This window comes from Apostichopus japonicus, chromosome 17 (assembly GCF_037975245.1).
Source record: "Apostichopus japonicus isolate 1M-3 chromosome 17, ASM3797524v1, whole genome shotgun sequence".
NCBI lineage: Eukaryota > Metazoa > Echinodermata > Holothuroidea > Aspidochirotida > Stichopodidae > Apostichopus > Apostichopus japonicus.
This window is the reverse complement of record NC_092577.1, coordinates 9,246,691-9,266,908: the sequence shown is the minus strand read 5'-3', so window position 1 is coordinate 9,266,908 and position 20,218 is coordinate 9,246,691. Positions and strand designations below refer to the sequence as shown.

Here is a 20,218-nt window from a genome sequence, read left to right as displayed (position 1 = left end):
AAAACATGATTGGCTATGGAAGGAGAACTACAACCCAATTTGTTTTGTTTGACTATAACATATGAAGACAATACTTCTGCCTAATGTCACCATTCAATTTATTCTCACACTTAATCTTATGTACTCAAATACTCGTCCATATAGCGGCAACATAATACTAGTGATTTAGTATTACTATGCCCTCACTGTCTATAATACAATATAGTAGAATCAGATTAGTCGAATGTTTAAAGGAAAACATATTATTTAGCCTCTTCTTGTTAATGTATCAGTTATAGCTCTTTTGTTATATTAAGTCATATTAATACGTTATTACAAAATGCGATGGATACGGTCTAGACAGAAACAAGCAGCAAATAATTGGATACGATTATTCATCATCGGATTACGCTCCGTCGCTAGACCATCATGACATAAGTGTTTTCATGCATAAATTAGCTCCCTTTATCTACAAGTTCCTCTAAATAAAATTATGAAATATAACATCATTATTCTTGCCATCAGTCAATTACTGTTAAGAATAATTGCCAAAGTATATGAGCAGTTACTCAGAATGAACAGTTTAAGATCCGTGATAAGATCATTCAGACTGTTATTGTTTTTATTAGTTCACTTTGAAGTCATTCTTAGCTCGATATTATAAGCAATATACAAACATCAGCTTGTTTGCAATTCAAGAGGCAAGCGATCCGTGATACAACAACATTCCATTTACTCAACAGACGTAGGCGGACATGGGGTTGTATACATGTAATGTACAAGCTTTGATAGTAAATTATCAGCAATTAACACGAACTCTCAGACAATTCCATTTATATATATATATATATATATATATATTATTTACGATGATCTTGAAGATTTGACGAGCTTTGTTGTCAACTACCATCCATCGATGACTTTCATATTCATGTTGTATTTGATTAAATGTAAGGCTGTCTCACGAAGATAAGATCTTGTTTACTTATGTAATATAACTAAGTATGAGACAAACTGAACATGAAATATTCGATATTCTTACTTCTTCATCCGTATCATCTTCTGATGAACTCTAGAATCTGTAACCCTGCAAGAAAGAGAAACAAATAAGCATACATAACGAAATAAAACAAAAGTCATCCTTATTAAAGTGCGCTATATCCCTTAACCAGTCCTCCACGTACATCGAAAATACTGAAAACAAAAACTTTTGAGACTCGAATATTTATTTGGAGGAGCATTGAACACCAATTTATAACGCACTGACAACATGATATAGTTACAAACAATTACAGATTGAAACAAATTCATGTATTGGGATTTTCCGTTTCCTCCAAATACAAATAACCAAATGAGTCAAGCTGCAGACATGCGCAAACTTCTTCAATGACGTCAAGCATTTTTAACGCAACGTAAAGTAATATCAAATTGGTGGGAATGTTAATTTTGAACGGCTTTCTTATTGTTAACTGTGTTAGAATTTTGAAAGTCATGGTAGTTACTTTTGTTGTTGTTGCTGGATATAAATTAAAAAAAGGTTATCACATCACTGGTTTCTTCCGGTTAAAAATCAATGTGACCAGAAAAGTAGAGTCATCTAGCAGGCTTGTGACAGTGCCAACCTTAAACTAAACTTTAAATTATGCTGATATGTATGTTGTATATATCCATGGGAGAAGGACGGAGATTCCACAATGCCATAAATATGCAGGTAGCAAAAATGGGGTAAAGAGATGAAATAATGAGAAGTTTGAGGTACTTTTGCTTGACACGAGATTTCAATATAGTTGAAACTGTCGCACATTGTAGACATACGAAACTGAAGCAGGTTTGATGTCACGTGTTGCAAATTATTCGACAGATACAGTTGTTTTAACTGCTCATTTTCGCCCTATTACTTTGACTTTACATTGGACATGAATCTAACATTCCCCATATGAGTTGCAGATACAAAAGAAAAACGATGAAAGGTTTGTGTATTTATATCATCATATCTCTATTCTGAAAGAAATGAATAAATGCCTCGTAAAAACACAAATTACCTACTTTATATTTCTTACTTAGTTTCTCTGTACAGTAACAGTATAGCGATTCTTAATTAATAACGATGGTAATCCGGAGGTTGAAGAGTGAAAATTGCAGCTCTATATGCCAATATTTAAGTTTCCATCAAACTTTGGGTAACATAGTCTAGTTTTAGACATTTTTTTTTAAAACAATCTACCTAAACCTTGTAGTAATTAAAAGTCTATCCGTTTCTTTATTTAGCATTTCTTTGACTGTGTGTGTGGAAGGAAGATTATTTAGGCAGTATCTTAACTTGACATTGAGAACAGTGCTATTAAGCATTACGTGATTTAAATTTAAATTCCCTGTTCGATACACATCAATTATAAATCTTTCCTGCCGGATGAGAATCAAATTATAATACTCTTTGGTTTTATATATTTGGTACTCAGTACTTGACACCTCCTGCATGTTACTAAAGTACCGTTACTAATTAACAGGAACATGAATGTATGTCTCTCTTACCTTTTCTCCTGGTAGATTTCCCCACGCGTCGCAAGCCTGGAAGGAAGAGAAAGTTTATAATCATGATATTTTAAAATTGTAATCAGGAAAATATGATAATCCGAAGTAAAATATGTATAAGTCGGAATGATATATGTTCAAAAATATCGCAGTAAACTATCCCTGACAGGTAAACGCACATCTGCATTAAGCACACCAAAGTCAATGTAGGAGACAGACTCGTAACTGTGAGATGCACGGACTTAATAACATGAATACACACAACACCTTTATAGTGTAGACAACATTAGATTTAAATTCGTCATCAAACACTGAGTGACGCAATTAAATACTGAGTGACGTCATAATGATGAACGTCTTACTGAGATGACCAGATGGATACCATGGGTGAGAGTATGACGAGAAGGAAAATATTGCAGTATCCAAAGATAGAACTATCTATAAGATCCTCGTGGTTGAATCGATGGAATGTACAAAATAAGTATCATCGTGAATATCCCATGAAACAGTATTTTGGTTACTATCCCTATACCTTACCCCACTCCCTCTTATATGATATGTTGTTATCGTATACGGTACTGTAGGCAATCCTTTAATGATATCCATGAAAGTTTGGGAGATGCAGTTGAAGATAAACTCTCGAAGAGCAGTAACAAGGAAAGATAACAATAGTTCAAAATATATTAGAGATCTATGTATAGATCTGTTATTGTTGACAAATTTCATGAAATATCATGGAAATATATTAACCGTTCAATAGTTTATTTCTTCCAAATTTGCCATGTCACGTGCGTATTTGATATTTGAATTTTTTAAAATTATTTCATGAATAATTATTTCCATCCTTGCTTTGATCCTGAAGTTATTGCTGTGTAAACACAGTACGCATTGCAATTATTTTTTCAATAAAACATACATAAACATTATACACTACATAAAAGTATTATACCCATAACATTATACATGTATCAACAGGAAAACGCATTGTGAAGTGGTAAACGTATGATATTTCATATAAGACTATGGAAACTTTGCTTCACTCTATGTTCCATCTCAGGCAAATTTAGACCAGGAAGGGTTGACGGTTTGTTAATTTGGAAATTAGCAGTTTGTTATAGTAACCAATACGCTCTGTATATTTCTCAGACCAGTCCGCAGAAACTATGTGAGCTATGTATTACATTATCTCTATGTACTGACTGGACTCGGACTAAGATTGGGTTGCTCATATACTCTATAGAACTCTGTTCGGACTCGAGAGTACCATACTTTGACCAAGTAGCCTCTGTTTCGGCTCGGAATCAGAAAAAAATTGACGCAACTACATCAGAGTGTTTCTTATACTATAAGATACATACATATTGAATAGTTCTGATGGAAATATTACTAATAACAGTAGGACCCAGTTGAAGATTCAACGACAGGATGTTGCATTACAGTATCGTCAGCGCTTAAATATATTGTATCTTCATATTTATAAATATGAAGATACAATAGTTAATTTACCGGGTGGTAATTGTTTAAAAAGCAACCACATTACAAGTAAATATTTTAAACCATTATTAGTTCAGATTCACAGTTGCCATTTTTTTTGTATTATAATGTTGCTGCTTATTTATAGTACCGTACATATAAAGGATGGTACAAAAAGACGTTTCTTGAAAATTAAATATAAACCTTCAATTTAATCTATTGGTTAAACTTTTAATTAGTCACCTCTCATTTAATTTTGCTAGTAGGTTAAAGTACAAAAAATTGATGAAATCTACCTCAAAATCACAACTTGTTTCTTTGTTTCAAGTTAAACCAGATCTGCCCTTATATATATATATATTCCTACTGGGACCACACATTTATGTCAGTCACGTATATATACATTAATATCAATATATAATAAAATGTAATCAATAGGGATCTCTCAAGTCTCATTACAACTGAAACTATTGGAACCGAGTAACATTTACTAACTGTTGTATTGCTGCGTGCAGTGACGCCAGACGTAAAGATTTTAGAGATGAAAAGTATGCATCGATATTTGCACCAAAAAACCTTTTTTGACTGAGACAGTGTGAAAGAGTGACACTGGAAGCACGATATATTTATTTCGCTTTATGTGTTTTTATTTTTCTGAATATTCTCTATTGTAAAATTGAGAATGTTCATTGATTCACAGGGCAATTACTCATATAAGGAGGACACATTGGTGGGGGGGGGGGGGGGCGGCTAATACAGGGAAAGAAGGACAACGATAATTAGGAAATAGGACGAAAGTGCTGGATTACGAGCGTGGAAGGGAGACTTCATTTATTGTTGTTTAATGCCCCCTTATTTTATTTGTACCATACATCGTCACTAGGGTTTCTGACGTTTACGTTACGATTTATGTTGTGAGATATACATCCTGGACAAATACCTCCTCGTCATTTGACAAATTAACATTTATCTTTAAATATAACTATCGTTACTTCAGTATGGGGACCTAGCTCCCCCCCCCCCCCTTCCATTAGAATCTCCAAGGAAGTATTTTGATATGATAATTAAATATAACGAATTGAACCAGAGAAAGTATGCTATTACGACAATTAAGCAAAACATAAATTTTTATGACCGATTGTCTTTAATTGGGTTCAGGTTTACTGAATTCGAATAATGTCTAAAGTGCGACGTGTGGTTACATGAATTAACACTTCAATAATGCGAACACATCTATCTTAACATTTATAGTTGTATAAGGTTTCGTTTGATGTTAAGTGAATAATATAATACTACAACGGATATGGCTGATTTAGGAAGACATGAATATGATTCCATATTAGATTAAAGGGTGTTGAAAGAGAAGAGTAGGGACAGTTTATAGTTAAATATTAAAAGTAGTTTTCTAGCCGCAACAGAAAGTTGAACAAAATAGAAAGCTTAGGATGATGAAATGGTGATGAAACTTCGTAATATCGTCACAGGGGGTTATAGCGTAAACTGTAAATCTGACAGGAAGTGGACATTTCATGTCAATTTTTATATCTTAAAGTTAGAAAATCACCAAGACTAGTTTGCAGTCTATATAGCTTTTCATAGCTTTTCGTAACATTTCATTCATGTAACCCAACATGTCTTAGTCCATAGCGACTGCAATGGAATACCTATAACAATATACTATATGACTATGTGTTGTCTTTAATACCAGACAGTTGTATCTGTAAATCAGCTTAGTCTGTATTTAAGACAAATCCCTCGTCAAAGGTGACGTTTCAGTTGTAGCATTGCTTATACTATTTTGGTCGCGAGGGATAATTTGATCATCACTAACGGTGTATCAAAAAGATAAAATCAGATTAAAAATTAATTATAATCTGCAACATTTACAGCTCTTCCGTTAACTTATTATTCCTTTAAGCGTTTGATTGGACAATTCTTATTGTATTGAGAAGACATTATGTATTCATATGGAACACTCACTATCCTGTACCTAAGGGTATTTTAGTTAAAGCCAATAGAAATAAACACAATCCTAACATCTTGCCGAAAAAATGGAATAAAGCCATTCAGAAATAAGTTTCTTAGCTTTGCTCACGGTAGAGTTCATTCAAACAGAGTGACTCGAACCATCTTTTTTTAGATTATTTTTAGTAACATCGGTTTTCAAGTATTTATTTAATTTTTACTTTTCTTTTTTTACGGTCATATTGATGTATATATATTCTTGTATTTCGTAGTCTTTGGTTGTCATGTTTGAGTATTTAATATGTAAACTGGTGATAACGGTAATGAAATGAAAAAATATATCTGGCGTTTGTAATAGATTCGAATTAAATATTTCTTACGGAAGCCATTAGTAGTACATGTTATTGTTACAACGGTATAGCAATATTATAGTAGGAACTATGAATCTGACCGCTTTTAATTAGCCTCAGCAGGCGATGAGAATAGAAACAACTTTAGCCCTAATTCTTACATGTATAAGAAGTTGAAGCTAGTATGTGCATATGTTATGACATAGTCTGATTTAAGTTCCGATGCTGGTTTAACAGCAACCAGATTTTACATGAGTTCAAGCATCTATCAAAGTTATACTAGTATATCAAACTGATGAAAACTGTTAAGTGCTACTTGATGGCGATTAAGTTGATACTGTAAACGAAACCAGCTATGTTAATGTTACATTCGTTAAGTTTGTCATTTAACCATTGCTGTAATCGGAGCATCCAGCTTCTCCAGAGGAGAGTCTACTGCACATCTAAGATGCTTTTAACAAGATGCAAAAAGCAATATACGGCAAAGGCTTAGAATCTTTATATCCGATATCAGATTCATGTGGGTGATCTTTTGAACAATGTTTACGTATACAGCGTCACTTATACGTGTCCAGTTCTTTGGGTAACATGGTATATAGACAACAGAACGAAACAGTATTATAATTGCCCTCACATTCTAACTGGCATTATGGTCTTGTTGAGTAAATGTGCGTGGAAAGTGATTTCAAACAGCTCAACCGAACCATCGGTAATGAATTACTCCACAGAAAATCTGGTGCCACTACAAATATATATTTCCAAAATCTTTATCTACAGTTTATTCCAAATCACGAATATAATATTTTCAAGATTTACAAAATAGTCTTCAATTTTCTTTCATTTTATCAATAAACGTTTCACCTCTTCCTTCATTTAGATCAATCGCCAAAATGTCCATCATGTGCACTTTGGATATCCGTGAGTCTGATGTTTACAAGCAATTTCGTTTATATATGCACTCCAAACACAAATGATAGGTAATGAAAACCAGTTTCTGATATGATTTTAAAACCATGCAAAGAACAAAGTTACATCGCGCTGCTTTGCATCGGTCACCTTCCGGACATTACTATAGTCCATCCTCATTACATTTACCAACATTTACCTTAATCAATTTGAGGTAATAATTGAGTAAAATTGAACTTAGAAGAAATATTAGCAAAAGTGGACTTTTACAATTTCTGTACTTGGTGCTGTTTTTTGCTACAATCTGCTGGTATGAAAACTTGACTGTGAAAAGAATGAGGACTTGAAAATATAATGTTACTTCAGTCCTCCAGGGAAAATTAAAGTAAATTTTTTAACAAACAAATGTCCATAACACTAAATGTGTGGGACACAAATTGTCTAAATCTGAATCAACGACATATAATTCACTGATTAGGAGCAGTCACGTGATTGTGACAACATATCTAGATATCTTACTTAGTTGCAGGATATCCAATAATTCTGCGAATATTTCACGGTTCGGTCAATTTACAACCTATGACGTAATAGGCAGCTTTAGTTAATGGAAGACCAACTTCTCCTAACACCAGAGAAAACGAAAATATTACTATAACCAGTGAAAACCAGTGAGCCTGCTACAAAGACAAATATTCAAGGGTAGTTACAGTTAGCTACAGGGTCGGCTAAACGGACTGTTCTTACGACTGTTGTACTTTTGTACATTAAATGAACATGATACGTGATACAAAAGTTTACGTGAGTTGTTTCTGTATTTGTTGGCGCCATCAACCCTCCACCAAATCCTAAACACTTATGATAAGCAATGACGGCGACACGGCGATCTGAATTCCGTTTTTCTCTGAATGTCGCAAAAGATTACGTTGCACCAGATTGCATTATGAGCAATAGCTGTAAGAAAGGGTGCACAATCATTTACCTGCCATAGATCGGTCTGTAAATTCAGGCGACGACAACCATTCTCTCGATAGTTCCATACTGATGAATAAAATGAACGAAATTGATGAAAATGCAAGTGCAATTTAAATTTCTCCCTTTTCTTGGGGGGAGGGGGGCTGTAATGAAATATTAAACATTATTTTCACAGGATTTATGTTGGCCCTCGATGATACCCTCATATCAGCTGAGAAATCAATCTGGTTAATTCCCAGAAGTATCATTTGAAGTCTAAACTTCCCCTTTTTCTGGGGAAGTACCACAGACTCCCCTCCCCCTCCTCCCCATATTTGATGTCGGCTTTGACAACCCTCTGTTCCTGTACAACACTGCAGAACGAGTGTCTTATTTTTGCCTTTATAAGGTCTTTATGGTAATGTTACCCATAAGAATATTTGTAGTACGGTACATCTAGTACCAACAGTTCCGAAACATGCTTGGTCTCTGTTTTGTTTATGTTTTAATACACTTTGCAGCAATGTCAGAAAAACAACTTCGTTTGCAGAACTTACACAAGATTTAAGTTACAGTTTGCGGCGTTATTCTGCAATTCAGATTGAAAGAATGGTTTTCAGCGGAAGTGTGGATTTGTTTAAATATGTGTGTTTTTCTGGGGGGGGGGGTAGGGGGTTGACAAACTCCGAGGGGCACAACATTACTTCAAAACCTTACACAATGATTGCCGCAGTGTAATTAAATTGCCCAAAGTGTATGATACCCCTTCCTTTCGGAAAGAGATTTAAAGCATCAGTTGATTTGATTGCTACTTTAAAAACATCTTATGGCAGTGATCTCGAAAGAGCGAAATGTAAGAAATATGACTTCTCTCTTAAATCAACCAAACTTAGCAATATTAAGTGTTGTTACGTTTCTATTATTCGATTTGCTGTTTTTTACTATCACAAGACTCTGTTTTGGGTGTCTCCTTCATTTCAAAATAGCAATCACGTGTTGCTGATCCATAACTCTCTAGTATGTGAATCAACAACACTCTACATGTCAAAAGAAATTCACATAGTGGCTGGTTGGTAAGGCCTTTAAATAAATGTAAGAAATTTGAAAATGTGTCCATTATGACGTTATTGTGACAATACCTTTCACGTTTCTTGACTTCAATGATGATGGAATGGATCCAGCCGGAATAGTGTCTGGCAGATAGTATGAATTGAACCTATAGAGAGAAGCAGAGTAATCATCGTGTAAGATGTAGAAGACGTAGAGGAATGTCCTCCTAGTCAGGTTTATTATCAAATCAATGACGATAAACATAGTAAACAACAAATAACAAGGAAATAAATCACATCTGATTGACCATTCTGATCAGAATTAATTATAATCACAAGTCTTGTGTTTCAACGATCCCACGAAAAATATATTAGAATGGATCATAGAATTGAAGTAGGGAGAATGACGTCATGCGACATATACTGAAGCCACCCATTTCTACTGATGGCGCTTTGCTTGTACGGCAAGAAAGTACCGGCGCGTAATACAAACACTACGTCTTGGACATAACTAAAGTGATAAAGTTGACATAAATCACTCGAAATGTTAGAGTTCACTGGTAAACTATAAATCTAGAAATAATGAAACTTAAAGCTAAATTATTGTTTCTTAATCTCAAAATAGTTTAACATGCTACAAATTACATTTTTTAGTGTAATGGCGGGATGAACAAATTGCAAACAATTGTACTGAAACGGAGGAAGAATAGAATGGAGAGGGGTAGGAGGGCCAAGGACATAGCAACATTCCTTACTGGGCGAAACAACTCGTCTTCCCGGGTGATTTCAGTAAAAGAGTAAACACAAAATGTTGCAATTACATGAACAAGGCAGATATACCAAGATTCCTTATTATTTAAGCATTTATTCATTATCACCCTTCAATATTGTTATCACATTGCACGCATTGTTTTTTGTTATTGATCAAATCAAATTGTACAAATTTATAACATTTTTGTGGAGTTGAGAAGAATTTCCTTAACCATTACACAATCGAATCTTCCTATTCAACGATGTTCTCAATGAAGAACTGCATGTGTCCCAAACAGGGACGTAGCTAAGGCCTGATGATTGGGGGGGGGGGGTGTAGTGGCTGAAATTCCAACTAGATGGGTTTTGGAGTCAGAAAATTCCGACTGCTGCCTTGTACCCCCCCCCCCCCCGCACTCATCGTCAACGATAAGGTCAGTGTCAGTCAGACACCCCATCTTTCGCGACTGCACTTTTGTTCCGAACTTTTTTCAATACATTTGTACCTTATGGGGCAAAGTTTTTGCTTATGTTGATGGCACTTTTAAACTTCCGTAGATTAGCATTGAGTGTTTTAATTGTATACCATAGAGACAATGTATGTCCCAACGTCGTAGCCAGGAATTTGAAAGGGGAAGCACTTTTTGCGATTGATATGGGGGAGGGGTCTAAGGGGGTGTCCCCCTCCCCTTTGAGATTTTTTTGAACAATTGAAGGTCCTTAGATGCGATCTGGTGCAATTTGTTGCCAGTTTCATCATTATCATATGATATCATATTATCAGCAGATTTTGTTTCCTGTTTGAATTCTTTTACATGTTCTTTTACATAATATATCAGAAAGACAAACATAGTGCTCTTTTACAATTTTTCCAGAAGGATGATTCTTGTTTATTGTCCAATGTCTGGACTTAAATACATTTGACGAACTTAATTGATGGACAATATAAACTTTCATATTTTGTAAGACAGCCAGATTTGCAGTGGCCTAAAAAAATATCGTTATCTCCGTGAATTAACAGTGTAATAATTATTTATAGGAAGTGCGTATCACGTACGATTGCTAGCTTGGCTTCATAACATGCTGTTCGTGCAACAACTTAGGACCAATCATAGAACGGATGAGAACGAACTTGTCGTCGTCGTTGTGCATACGGTTCGTGACATTCCATCGAGTGAGGTTAGGTAGGCAACATGTATTTTATTACGCAGTGGCCAACTGTAGGTTTGAAATAGGCTATAGGCTAAATTTATCTAATTGCATCTGCCAAACTAAGTAAGTAGTTGAATCAGTAGGCCTGCATGTTATTACGATTATAATCGAGTTAACGGAGTTGACGAGTATTCAAGATCAAAAGAGCACTGACAAAATACCATGCTAAAAAACAGCAGTTTTTAAACATTTTTTTTCGACACTCAAAGGGGGGGGGGGGGAGCAGTCGCTCCCCTGCTCCCCCTGGCTACGTCCCTGGTATATCCTGAACTTACTTTAAGCTAGCGAACAGGGTCGACCCACCCAATAGCAAAATTAATACATAAATTTTCCGAAATGAAGCTGGCGAACGTTGTATTTTTTTTTTAGAGTATTCAAAATCATACGAAGTTTTGTATGGTGGAGTATAAGGATCGCGAGATACAATTTCTCAATGTGACGAGGAAAACGTGGTAAATATGACTGATTAAAGGTCAATTTTGATCGAAAATTTTATGTCACTCACAAATTACAAGAACATATGAAAATAAGAGTGCGACAGTCAGAAAAATTAGAGCGCGACAGTCGGAAATTCCGAATTGAAGCTGGCGACAGTCGGAAATTCCGACAGTCGGAAATTCCGACTGTCGCACTCAAATTTTCCAACTATCGTCATTTTTACCAATATTGGGGGGGTGAGACACCCCCCACACCCCCCCTCTAGCGACGTCCCTGGTCCCAAATATCAGACTCCCTTCATACCAAGGAGTTGCTACAACTTCCTGTTCATACTTTATTAAGAACCACACTAACGCGATCTTCGTTGATTCGCAAAAGAAATGTTTCATGGAAGCACAAATACTGAGGGGCAGTGGAGCATGTGACTTTGATTTTACGCAAGAAACCACTAGACCAGGGTTGTCCAACCTACGGCCCGCGGGCCACAGTCCGGCCCGCCGCAGGGTTGCGTCCGGCCCGCCAGAGATGCTCTATGGTGCAAAATTTTAGTGAGCAGATTTATTGATAACAATTTGAAGCTATATAATCAATCATTCGAACCTTCTGGGTCCAAAAAACTGCATACAGGTCAGTTTGTGTAACACTCTCTCAGCGGACGGGGGGGGGGGGGGCGGCTGAACTTTATTCATCTGTTTTATCAGGAAGGCAAATAATTCAGTGCGCTCCGCGCGCAGTGGTCACATTTTCGAGCGTAGGGTTCATGCGGCCCCCTCCTTCATCATAATCATTCCATGTGGCCCTCCTCTGCAAAAGGTTGGACAACCCTGCACTAGACTCTGAAATTATGTTAAACCTCTCAAAATGATTTCTCTGTGCGTTCCCCTTCACAAATTTAAATATTTGAATGTTTTCAACAAAAAGTTTATTTATACCGGTACTTTTGAACTGCATGTGTTATCATTATTATTATTTTTTATAGCAATGTTTTAGACATGAATACACTTGTTACAAAAACACAACAAGGGAGCACTTTTAATTACAAAGTTGGAAACTTTGGTTATTTCCATTAAAACACGGAGGCCACTTTCCAGGGTTATCAGGAGAGTGGCAAAGCATGTGCTCAATCACCACCCCCCCCCACCCTTACCACAGCTACCCCTCTTTGACGGCTCCGTCACCTCTGACACGGTAAATGGACGGTAGCATCGCAAGCATTTGCAGTGAAGTCTATACACTAAGTGTCTCTATACTGGTGACTAAACCTACAAGTAAATAGACCAACAATATATGGATTTTGGTTTGACATGTGGGGATTTTACAACACTTGTTTTACCTCTTTTTCCGCAATCCGATTTTTTTTTTTGGGTCATTCCATTAAAATTGTTATAATTTTATGGCAAAAACCATTAAAGATCGACCACACACAGATCTGGCATGGGGCCGATATGAATTAACCGGGCTGGTGGTAGGGGTAGGGGGAGGGTGTGAAACCTTGAACCGTTGTGTTAGCATATTTTAATTCATTATGATTGCTAAGAGTTTGGTAAAATACAAAAATGTTGTTTAAGAAGAAAGTCGTTATAATATCACCCTCTCCTTACAATATGGCGACTCATCAAGCTAAGCTGTTTTTCAGTCTGTCTCAACTAAGCCAAATGCCGAGACCTTAATACTAAAATCAGTATATATTCTGTGAAAAGAATATTTGACAGCCCTGCTAATATGTTGTTCACTTCAATATCTAAGAGAACGATACTGTGCATATATACACACATATTGTCTGTAAGATTCCTTACTACAGCAAGTTGAGCTTGGCGAGCATGAAATTAAATTATCTGAATATCCGATAACAGATATAGTGCATAATTTCCAATAAATATTTTCAAGTCTAGCTCAGTATCGTCCTTCCTTATACCTGACTTGCACAGCTCTCTGTAAAACACCACTCTGGCCAATCTAAGAATATATATATAGGTTAAGTACCTCGTATCTAATTAGCATACTAAACGTATATTTACCGAACTCTTGCAAGTTTGTTTTAATGTACAAAGCTTTTTCTTTACAATCTTTTGTTTTCTGAATCTATTCATTGAGCGGCTGAAAGATACGCTTTAAAATGTTTCAGTAATATTTAATATAAAATAAGGGGATTGGCGGACACATCAACTCAATGTACACATGTAGGCCATATAATAGAAATATTGATGAACTTTAAATAATTTATATTTTATCGAACAAACCGTTATTGTGTCAACCCGTCCGCTGCTACAGCATTAACAATTATTAATAAAAGTTCATTTTGCTGATAAAAGGGGTCTCCTGTTTAGACCCCTCCTAGCGGACGCAAGCCATATTTGGCCTCCCCCCCCCTCTTCAAAGAAAACAATGTAAGAAAGGGTAAACATTTTATGGTGCTGTGAAAAGTCATATCAATGTAAGCCTTAAAAAGTTATCTGACTATTAAGACGATGACAAAAGACGAGGCTTTTCCCCTCACACCAATGAGGCTGGTCACGTGACTGGTTGAAATATCAGTAAAGTCAACTCTCCATAATGTCAAATGTTTTATACAGTATATTACATAAGCGTTTGGAATTCGTTTCAATCTTTGTATCAATATCGAGAGAGAACACTGGACATTTAACGAAGAGTACTATTTTAGCATATTTTATGTGAAGAGTTGAAAGGTACGGTATGATCTTTCATCAAGTTCAGATGTCATGGTTTTATTTTAATTGGACTCATTGGATCATTATTCTCCGCTTCTTCACGCCCTATTTTTAAATAGATCTCAATAAAAATTCCGTTGTTTTATATTAACGAATGCGCAAAATTTAGACCTAAACTGAGGGCGATAACGATGATAGCTAATTGCATCCGGGAACTACATTAAATATCGCAGATTTGATTGGATGATATTAAGCTTTCATGTTTAGAGTTTTTTTTTCTGAGCTCGCACAATGTGTTATACTCAAATTTAACATTCAATACGGATTTTGTTTGACACGCACATTATTTTTCTCAATACGAACTTAATCACCCTGTTATTTGTGTTCCTGCTAAACAGTCAAACAAATTCAATAAAAACCAACTGACTGTGAAACACATGATGCTAACGATCCAGCAGTGTCCGTTTATGCAAGGCGTTTAATACCGTAATTTACAAATCCGCAGCTAAACAATGGGAACCATAAAACATATTTTATTAAATATATATTCACTCTCTACTACCTATAATTAAATTGAGGGTGACATCCCTATGTTCCGACGTCTGTTTGTTCCCTCAAAAAGTTTTTTAAACGAAAAATTAGTTCGTACCAAGAAGACTAGTTTTGTGGCCCCAATATTTTTGTGACCAAAGTTTTTGGAGAACTAAACTTTTTTTGGACCAACTTTGTTTCGGACCAAATAAAAAAATTGTCATAAAAAAAATTAATAAAAAATTGTGACCCAAAGTTTGTTATTACCCGAACAGTGCTTGTGACCGAAAATTGCTTGTCACCCGAAATTTGTTTTTACTCAATTTTTTGGGAATAAAATTGTCTTGGGCCATATCAATTTTCGAATAAAATATGTTTAGATTTAGACCAAAAAAATATGGTGTAAGCCTGCCATTTTGTGGGGGGGGAGGAAGGGAGAAAGGGGGGCAGTGGCCTACGCAAATGGGGGGGGGGGCAATAGCCATGCTCCGCTCAACCTCGGGGCTCAGTCAGAGGAGTTTGAAACAAATTAAGGAAGTTGTGGGGGGAAGGGATGCCAGTCGAGGGAATTGGGTACTTGGCACCAACACCCATGAAATCGTGCAGACGCTACTTGGCGGTAACCTGAAAATTGTTAGGGTCCTAATTTGTTTCTGACCAGAATTATTAGGGCTGTGTTTTGGTTAATAGTCTTGTATCATGGTTGTCGATGTTTGTACCTTTGATTTAAGTTCCTATACCTCCTTTAGTGCAACTTATTAAACTGAAACATTTCACTGGCTTTTTCTCCTACCGTATGTATGTACCTTACAATGTTCATGTTTATATCTTTTTCGTGCAAATATACAAAAAAATAGTCGCCTGTAGTGTGGACACGAAATATCGCGGGCACCAACAGAAAATCTATCGCGCCGAGCCGCTTGCAGTATTCTTGTTTGGTCCCAAAGTTTCGTCCAAATAATTTTTGTCCTACAATTTTTGAGTACAGACAAATTTCGGGTCACAAACAAATTATTGTCACAAGCACTGTTTGGGTCACAACAAATTTTGGGTTTTTTTTGGAAGTGGGGGGAGGAAATTTTGGTCCCAAATAATTTGGTCCGAAGAAATGTTGGTCAACAAACAATTTGAAAATATTTGGGTCTGAAAACTTGTTTCTTTGGTACAAACGATTTTTTTTGGAAAAAAAACAATTGTCCCGAATTATTTCTTTTTGTCGGAACATAGAAACGTCGGAATTATAGAGATGTCGGAACATAGGATGTCGGAACATAGAGATGCAACCAAATTGAGAGCTACACAATAATGTGTTATCTAGACTCCTGCCAACGAGAAGTGCAACTTAAATTCAAGGAGATAAACTGAACGTAACAAGAATCAGTCCTTCTTTAATTTGTATTCATAACTTTTTGTTGTCTATAAACCCTCTCTATTCAAGTTTCGTTAGATTCGTTTGCATGGGAACATGTGGGGATACATTAAACAACCAATGAGAGCAATCTTGCTCATTTAAAGAAAACTTACAAAGAATAACCAACAATTAGAAGGCAAAGTATGCAATAACAAGACGTATGGCATAAACATATGTTATTTGGAGGATTTCCCCCAATGGATGATTCGTAGTCACTGCTGTACACCTACTGACCTACTTAATGTCTGTTCCATGGTTACTTTGACACGTTCACTGACAATGTTTGAGGGGTACAATGGGCACGTGGTTCGTTTACCTGTTTCTATTCATGAGGTTAAACTGGTTCGTGTCATCTATTATTATGCTAATGAGATATTTACGGAAGTTCCAGGTGTTGCATTCTTACTATTGAATCGCTTTAGAACATAAATTGTTTGAATCAATTGTCTGTATAATGTAAGCGCTGCATATATTTGTACAGAAAACTACTGTAGAAGTAGAATAGGCCTACTGTGTGTACTAAAACGGTGATAATGTTATCGGGTAGAAACATGGAATGGAATTCATGGGCTCTCTTGAAACATACAAATGAATCTCTCTGAGGGGAGGGCGAAGGGAGGGGCAGTGGCGGGAGCAGGTATAGGGTGTGTGAAGGGTGGATGAGGTTAGACTAAACTTACTGAAGAGCATACTGAACATTGGGATAAAGAATTGATAGTCTAGAAAGTGAATAATTATAGATCTGTATTACATTTTGTTTAATCCGACCAAGCTATACTGCCAATGTATACTACTTTTTTATTGATACATTTTCCGCGGTTACAAGTTACTACTGGAATGGCATTGAGAATATGACATGCTGAATAATTTTCATTTATATGGTATTTTATTGATGGTATTACTGAATATTGTTTGCCTTGTTTCTTTGGAGTGTCAGGTGAGGCGGGATTGGGTGACTTAAATATTTCTTTCATTATTTTTAGTAACACGTCATACACTGATCAACTGATAACATTAACGTGAATGTATAAGGATGGAAATGGGAAACTTTTTATGAGGTTGGTCTGAGGAACTGATGAAGGCGAGAGGAGTAGCGATATATTAAACTGAATTTATTCGTTGTGTAATCAATTTGACTCATGAATCTTGTCTCAGAAAAAGAAATAAATTAAAGTATTAGCGAGGTTTACGTCTCTGTCTATAAAACTACAATATTTTCTTAGTAGGCCTATGTGAAGGAAACAATGGACATGAAGAAACAAAGAAAACACATGTAATTAATAATGGACCTGGAGATAATAATAACAAACCACCCGTGACAGGAACAAAGAGGGTGATGATAGGGTTAGGGTGGGAGGAGGGTAAAACTACATTGAAAAGGGAAACTGCGAAGAACAAATCGCGCAATCACGGTTATAGCTGAAGGGGGTAGGTAGGGTAACAATAGATTGGTAAATAGGAGGTGTCGGGGTGTGATGAGTGAAACTGGTGTTGGATGGGTTATAAGTGAGGGGTGGGGATTGGAGTTGATGGTTTCAATTACACTAAATTTTAAAGGGCAAAGCATGCAGGGACGTCCTGATCAAATCAAGTATCTCGAAATATTTATTTCGAGGAATTTTAAATTATTAAACAGTTTTTGTTCAAAGTTATGAATTATATAAAGCTGAAGCTCTCGATGACCATTAAATTATTGTTTAAAATTATGAAAAGAATAATGAAAATTAATATAAGTTGAGCTTATTTCTTGTCAAATTGGATTTCAAACTATAAAGAAGAAATTGATGTAGTTTTAAATGCATTAAATCTTAACCTCTGCAATTTATGAGATACATATTTGCCTTTAATAATTTTAGGTAGTAAAAAATACAATTTAACTTTATAATTAACTCCATTACAATTATTTATTCCATTTTTTGATAAATGTTATTTATTAACTTATTTTGAATAACTATTTTTTTAAACTGCGTCAACTAAAACTGTTTTATTGGTTGCTTGTTTGGTATAAATTTCAGTTTTAGTAGAGAGTAGTATAATCTAATCACATGGGATTTTAAGTAAAGATTCATAGGTTTTTGCTATTTTATTGCCATCATTTTACTTCTTTTATATTTATAACGATTTTCAATCTCTTTCGTTGAAAAACAAAATCTTAAAAAGATTGAACATAGTTCAAACACAAATATTTTGGAGGTTTCAGCTTGAAAAGTCACATTTATTACTTATAAACTCAAAAACCCTATTTTAAAACTCATTCGAATTATTAAATTCAAACAACCTTGTCTATATATCTCTTATTTTATCCTAATAAACATTCCTGTCATTCTAAGACCTATTTCTAAGTTAAATTTTAACAATAAACTAAACAAAGAACAGTTTAAACAACAATCCCACCCACCCTCCACCCCTCTCTTACCAACACTCTCTTGAACTATTTTCTATTAACCCATTATATATTGTTTTATTAATTATAATATCCTACATAATTCCTTTCGCGATAACCTAATTATTCAAATAAATCCAACTCAAAATAATTAAATCCAATCCTTGACATTAAATTACAGCAGACTTTACATTCTCTATTGTTCGTTTAATATTGATAACTTTTATTAATTAAATTGATTCCCTGTTTAACTGTTATGATGATTCAAAAATCTACACCGGAATACTTACTGCAGCTCCTTCAAGCTTGTACACTGTGAGGGGTAAGACAAGATGGCCGCCAACTCTTCATTAGTTAGTCTCCTGTCGATGTCATAGATCTCCAGCTCATGGAGAGAACTCAGGATAGAGAGAGAGAGACCAGACTGAAGGATAAGGTTCAGACCAGACTCATCAACTCTAGGAGAGCAGGTCTGCAGAACCACATTGAAGATAGGAATCTAGAATGAAAGAATAGAGTTACTTATATAATAGAGTAGATAGAGATAAATAGATTGGATTTGGTAAGGATTAGAATAATTATTATGATATTATAAATAATAACAATAACGAAATAAATATAAAGGAAAGTAAAGCGATAAACTACGACTATTAGGTTGTGTTTATTTGTAAAAAGGAATTTAGTTAATGGAACGGAAAGAAAGGATTGATTTTAAGGGGAGACAAATATTAACAGAAATAATTAGATTAGATTAGAGGAAAACAAAGTGGTAATGTAGGATTTAAGGTTGAGTTTCATTTTTTTTACAATTATATGATTAATTAAAGGTTTATAGCAAGTAAGGTTTAATAAAGTAAGAAAATGAGGCTACATATTTTAATTTATTAGTTATAATAGGAAACAAATCTCATTGAGAATTTTATAAAAAATGGGTTATCAAGAACTGAGATTATTCTATCTTTTGAAAAAAAAATTGATCACATTTATTTGTATTTTAATTTAGAACTTTCAGAAGGAAAATGTAATTTAAATGAAAATATTAGTTTAAGGAGATTTGGTAGAATTATATTTAAGCCAATAGATTGTTTCTTATCATTAAAATGCAATTTAGAGAAGCAGATGTAGATCAAATTCAAGTTTCAAGAGAGAAGGATGATGAATCTTATTTTTATATACAAATTATTTAAATTTTGATCCAAATCCTACTATTCTGCTTGAATTATAATTATTTCAAATTAATATGATTTGTTTAAAAGATGATGTCTATCTGTGTTTAGTTATCAAATTAATTCCTAAGTTACGGTTTGAGTGTGACATAACTTCTAGTAACATTTTTCTTTCTTTGTGCTTGTAGATATTCCTAAATTGGGTAACTCTTATGATCTTAATTTCCAAACTTTATCGTTTCTTACAATAAAATAGTACCATCCGCTTTTTACATTTTTTTACAAATAATATTGTTATCTGAAAACACTTCATATCCTTGAGGGTTTAATTATACTAATTAGTTATTACTTTTAAGTTTAATCGGGTTGATTGGATCTTAATGTAATATCTTCTATTACTATGGAGTTCAGAGGGTGTAAACAGTTAGCGGACAAATATCGATTTACAAACAC

At 34.9% G+C, this 20,218-nt stretch overlaps 1 protein-coding gene across 1 annotated transcript in view; it reads right to left on the bottom strand.

Moving 5' to 3' along the window:
* Window positions 1-20,218, bottom strand: part of LOC139954921 (NLR family CARD domain-containing protein 4-like) — an 85,740-nt gene that overhangs the window by 4,527 nt on the left and 60,995 nt on the right. Inside the window, exons 4-8 of the mRNA XM_071954911.1 lie at window positions 18,890-19,098; window positions 9,296-9,372; window positions 8,185-8,243; window positions 2,512-2,547; window positions 1,022-1,066 (exon numbers count right to left, since the gene is read on the bottom strand). Coding sequence (XP_071811012.1) covers window positions 1,052-1,066; window positions 2,512-2,547; window positions 8,185-8,243; window positions 9,296-9,372; window positions 18,890-19,098 — 396 coding nt within the window. The 3' untranslated portion in view covers window positions 1,022-1,051. The remainder of the gene's footprint in view (window positions 1-1,021; window positions 1,067-2,511; window positions 2,548-8,184; window positions 8,244-9,295; window positions 9,373-18,889; window positions 19,099-20,218) is intronic.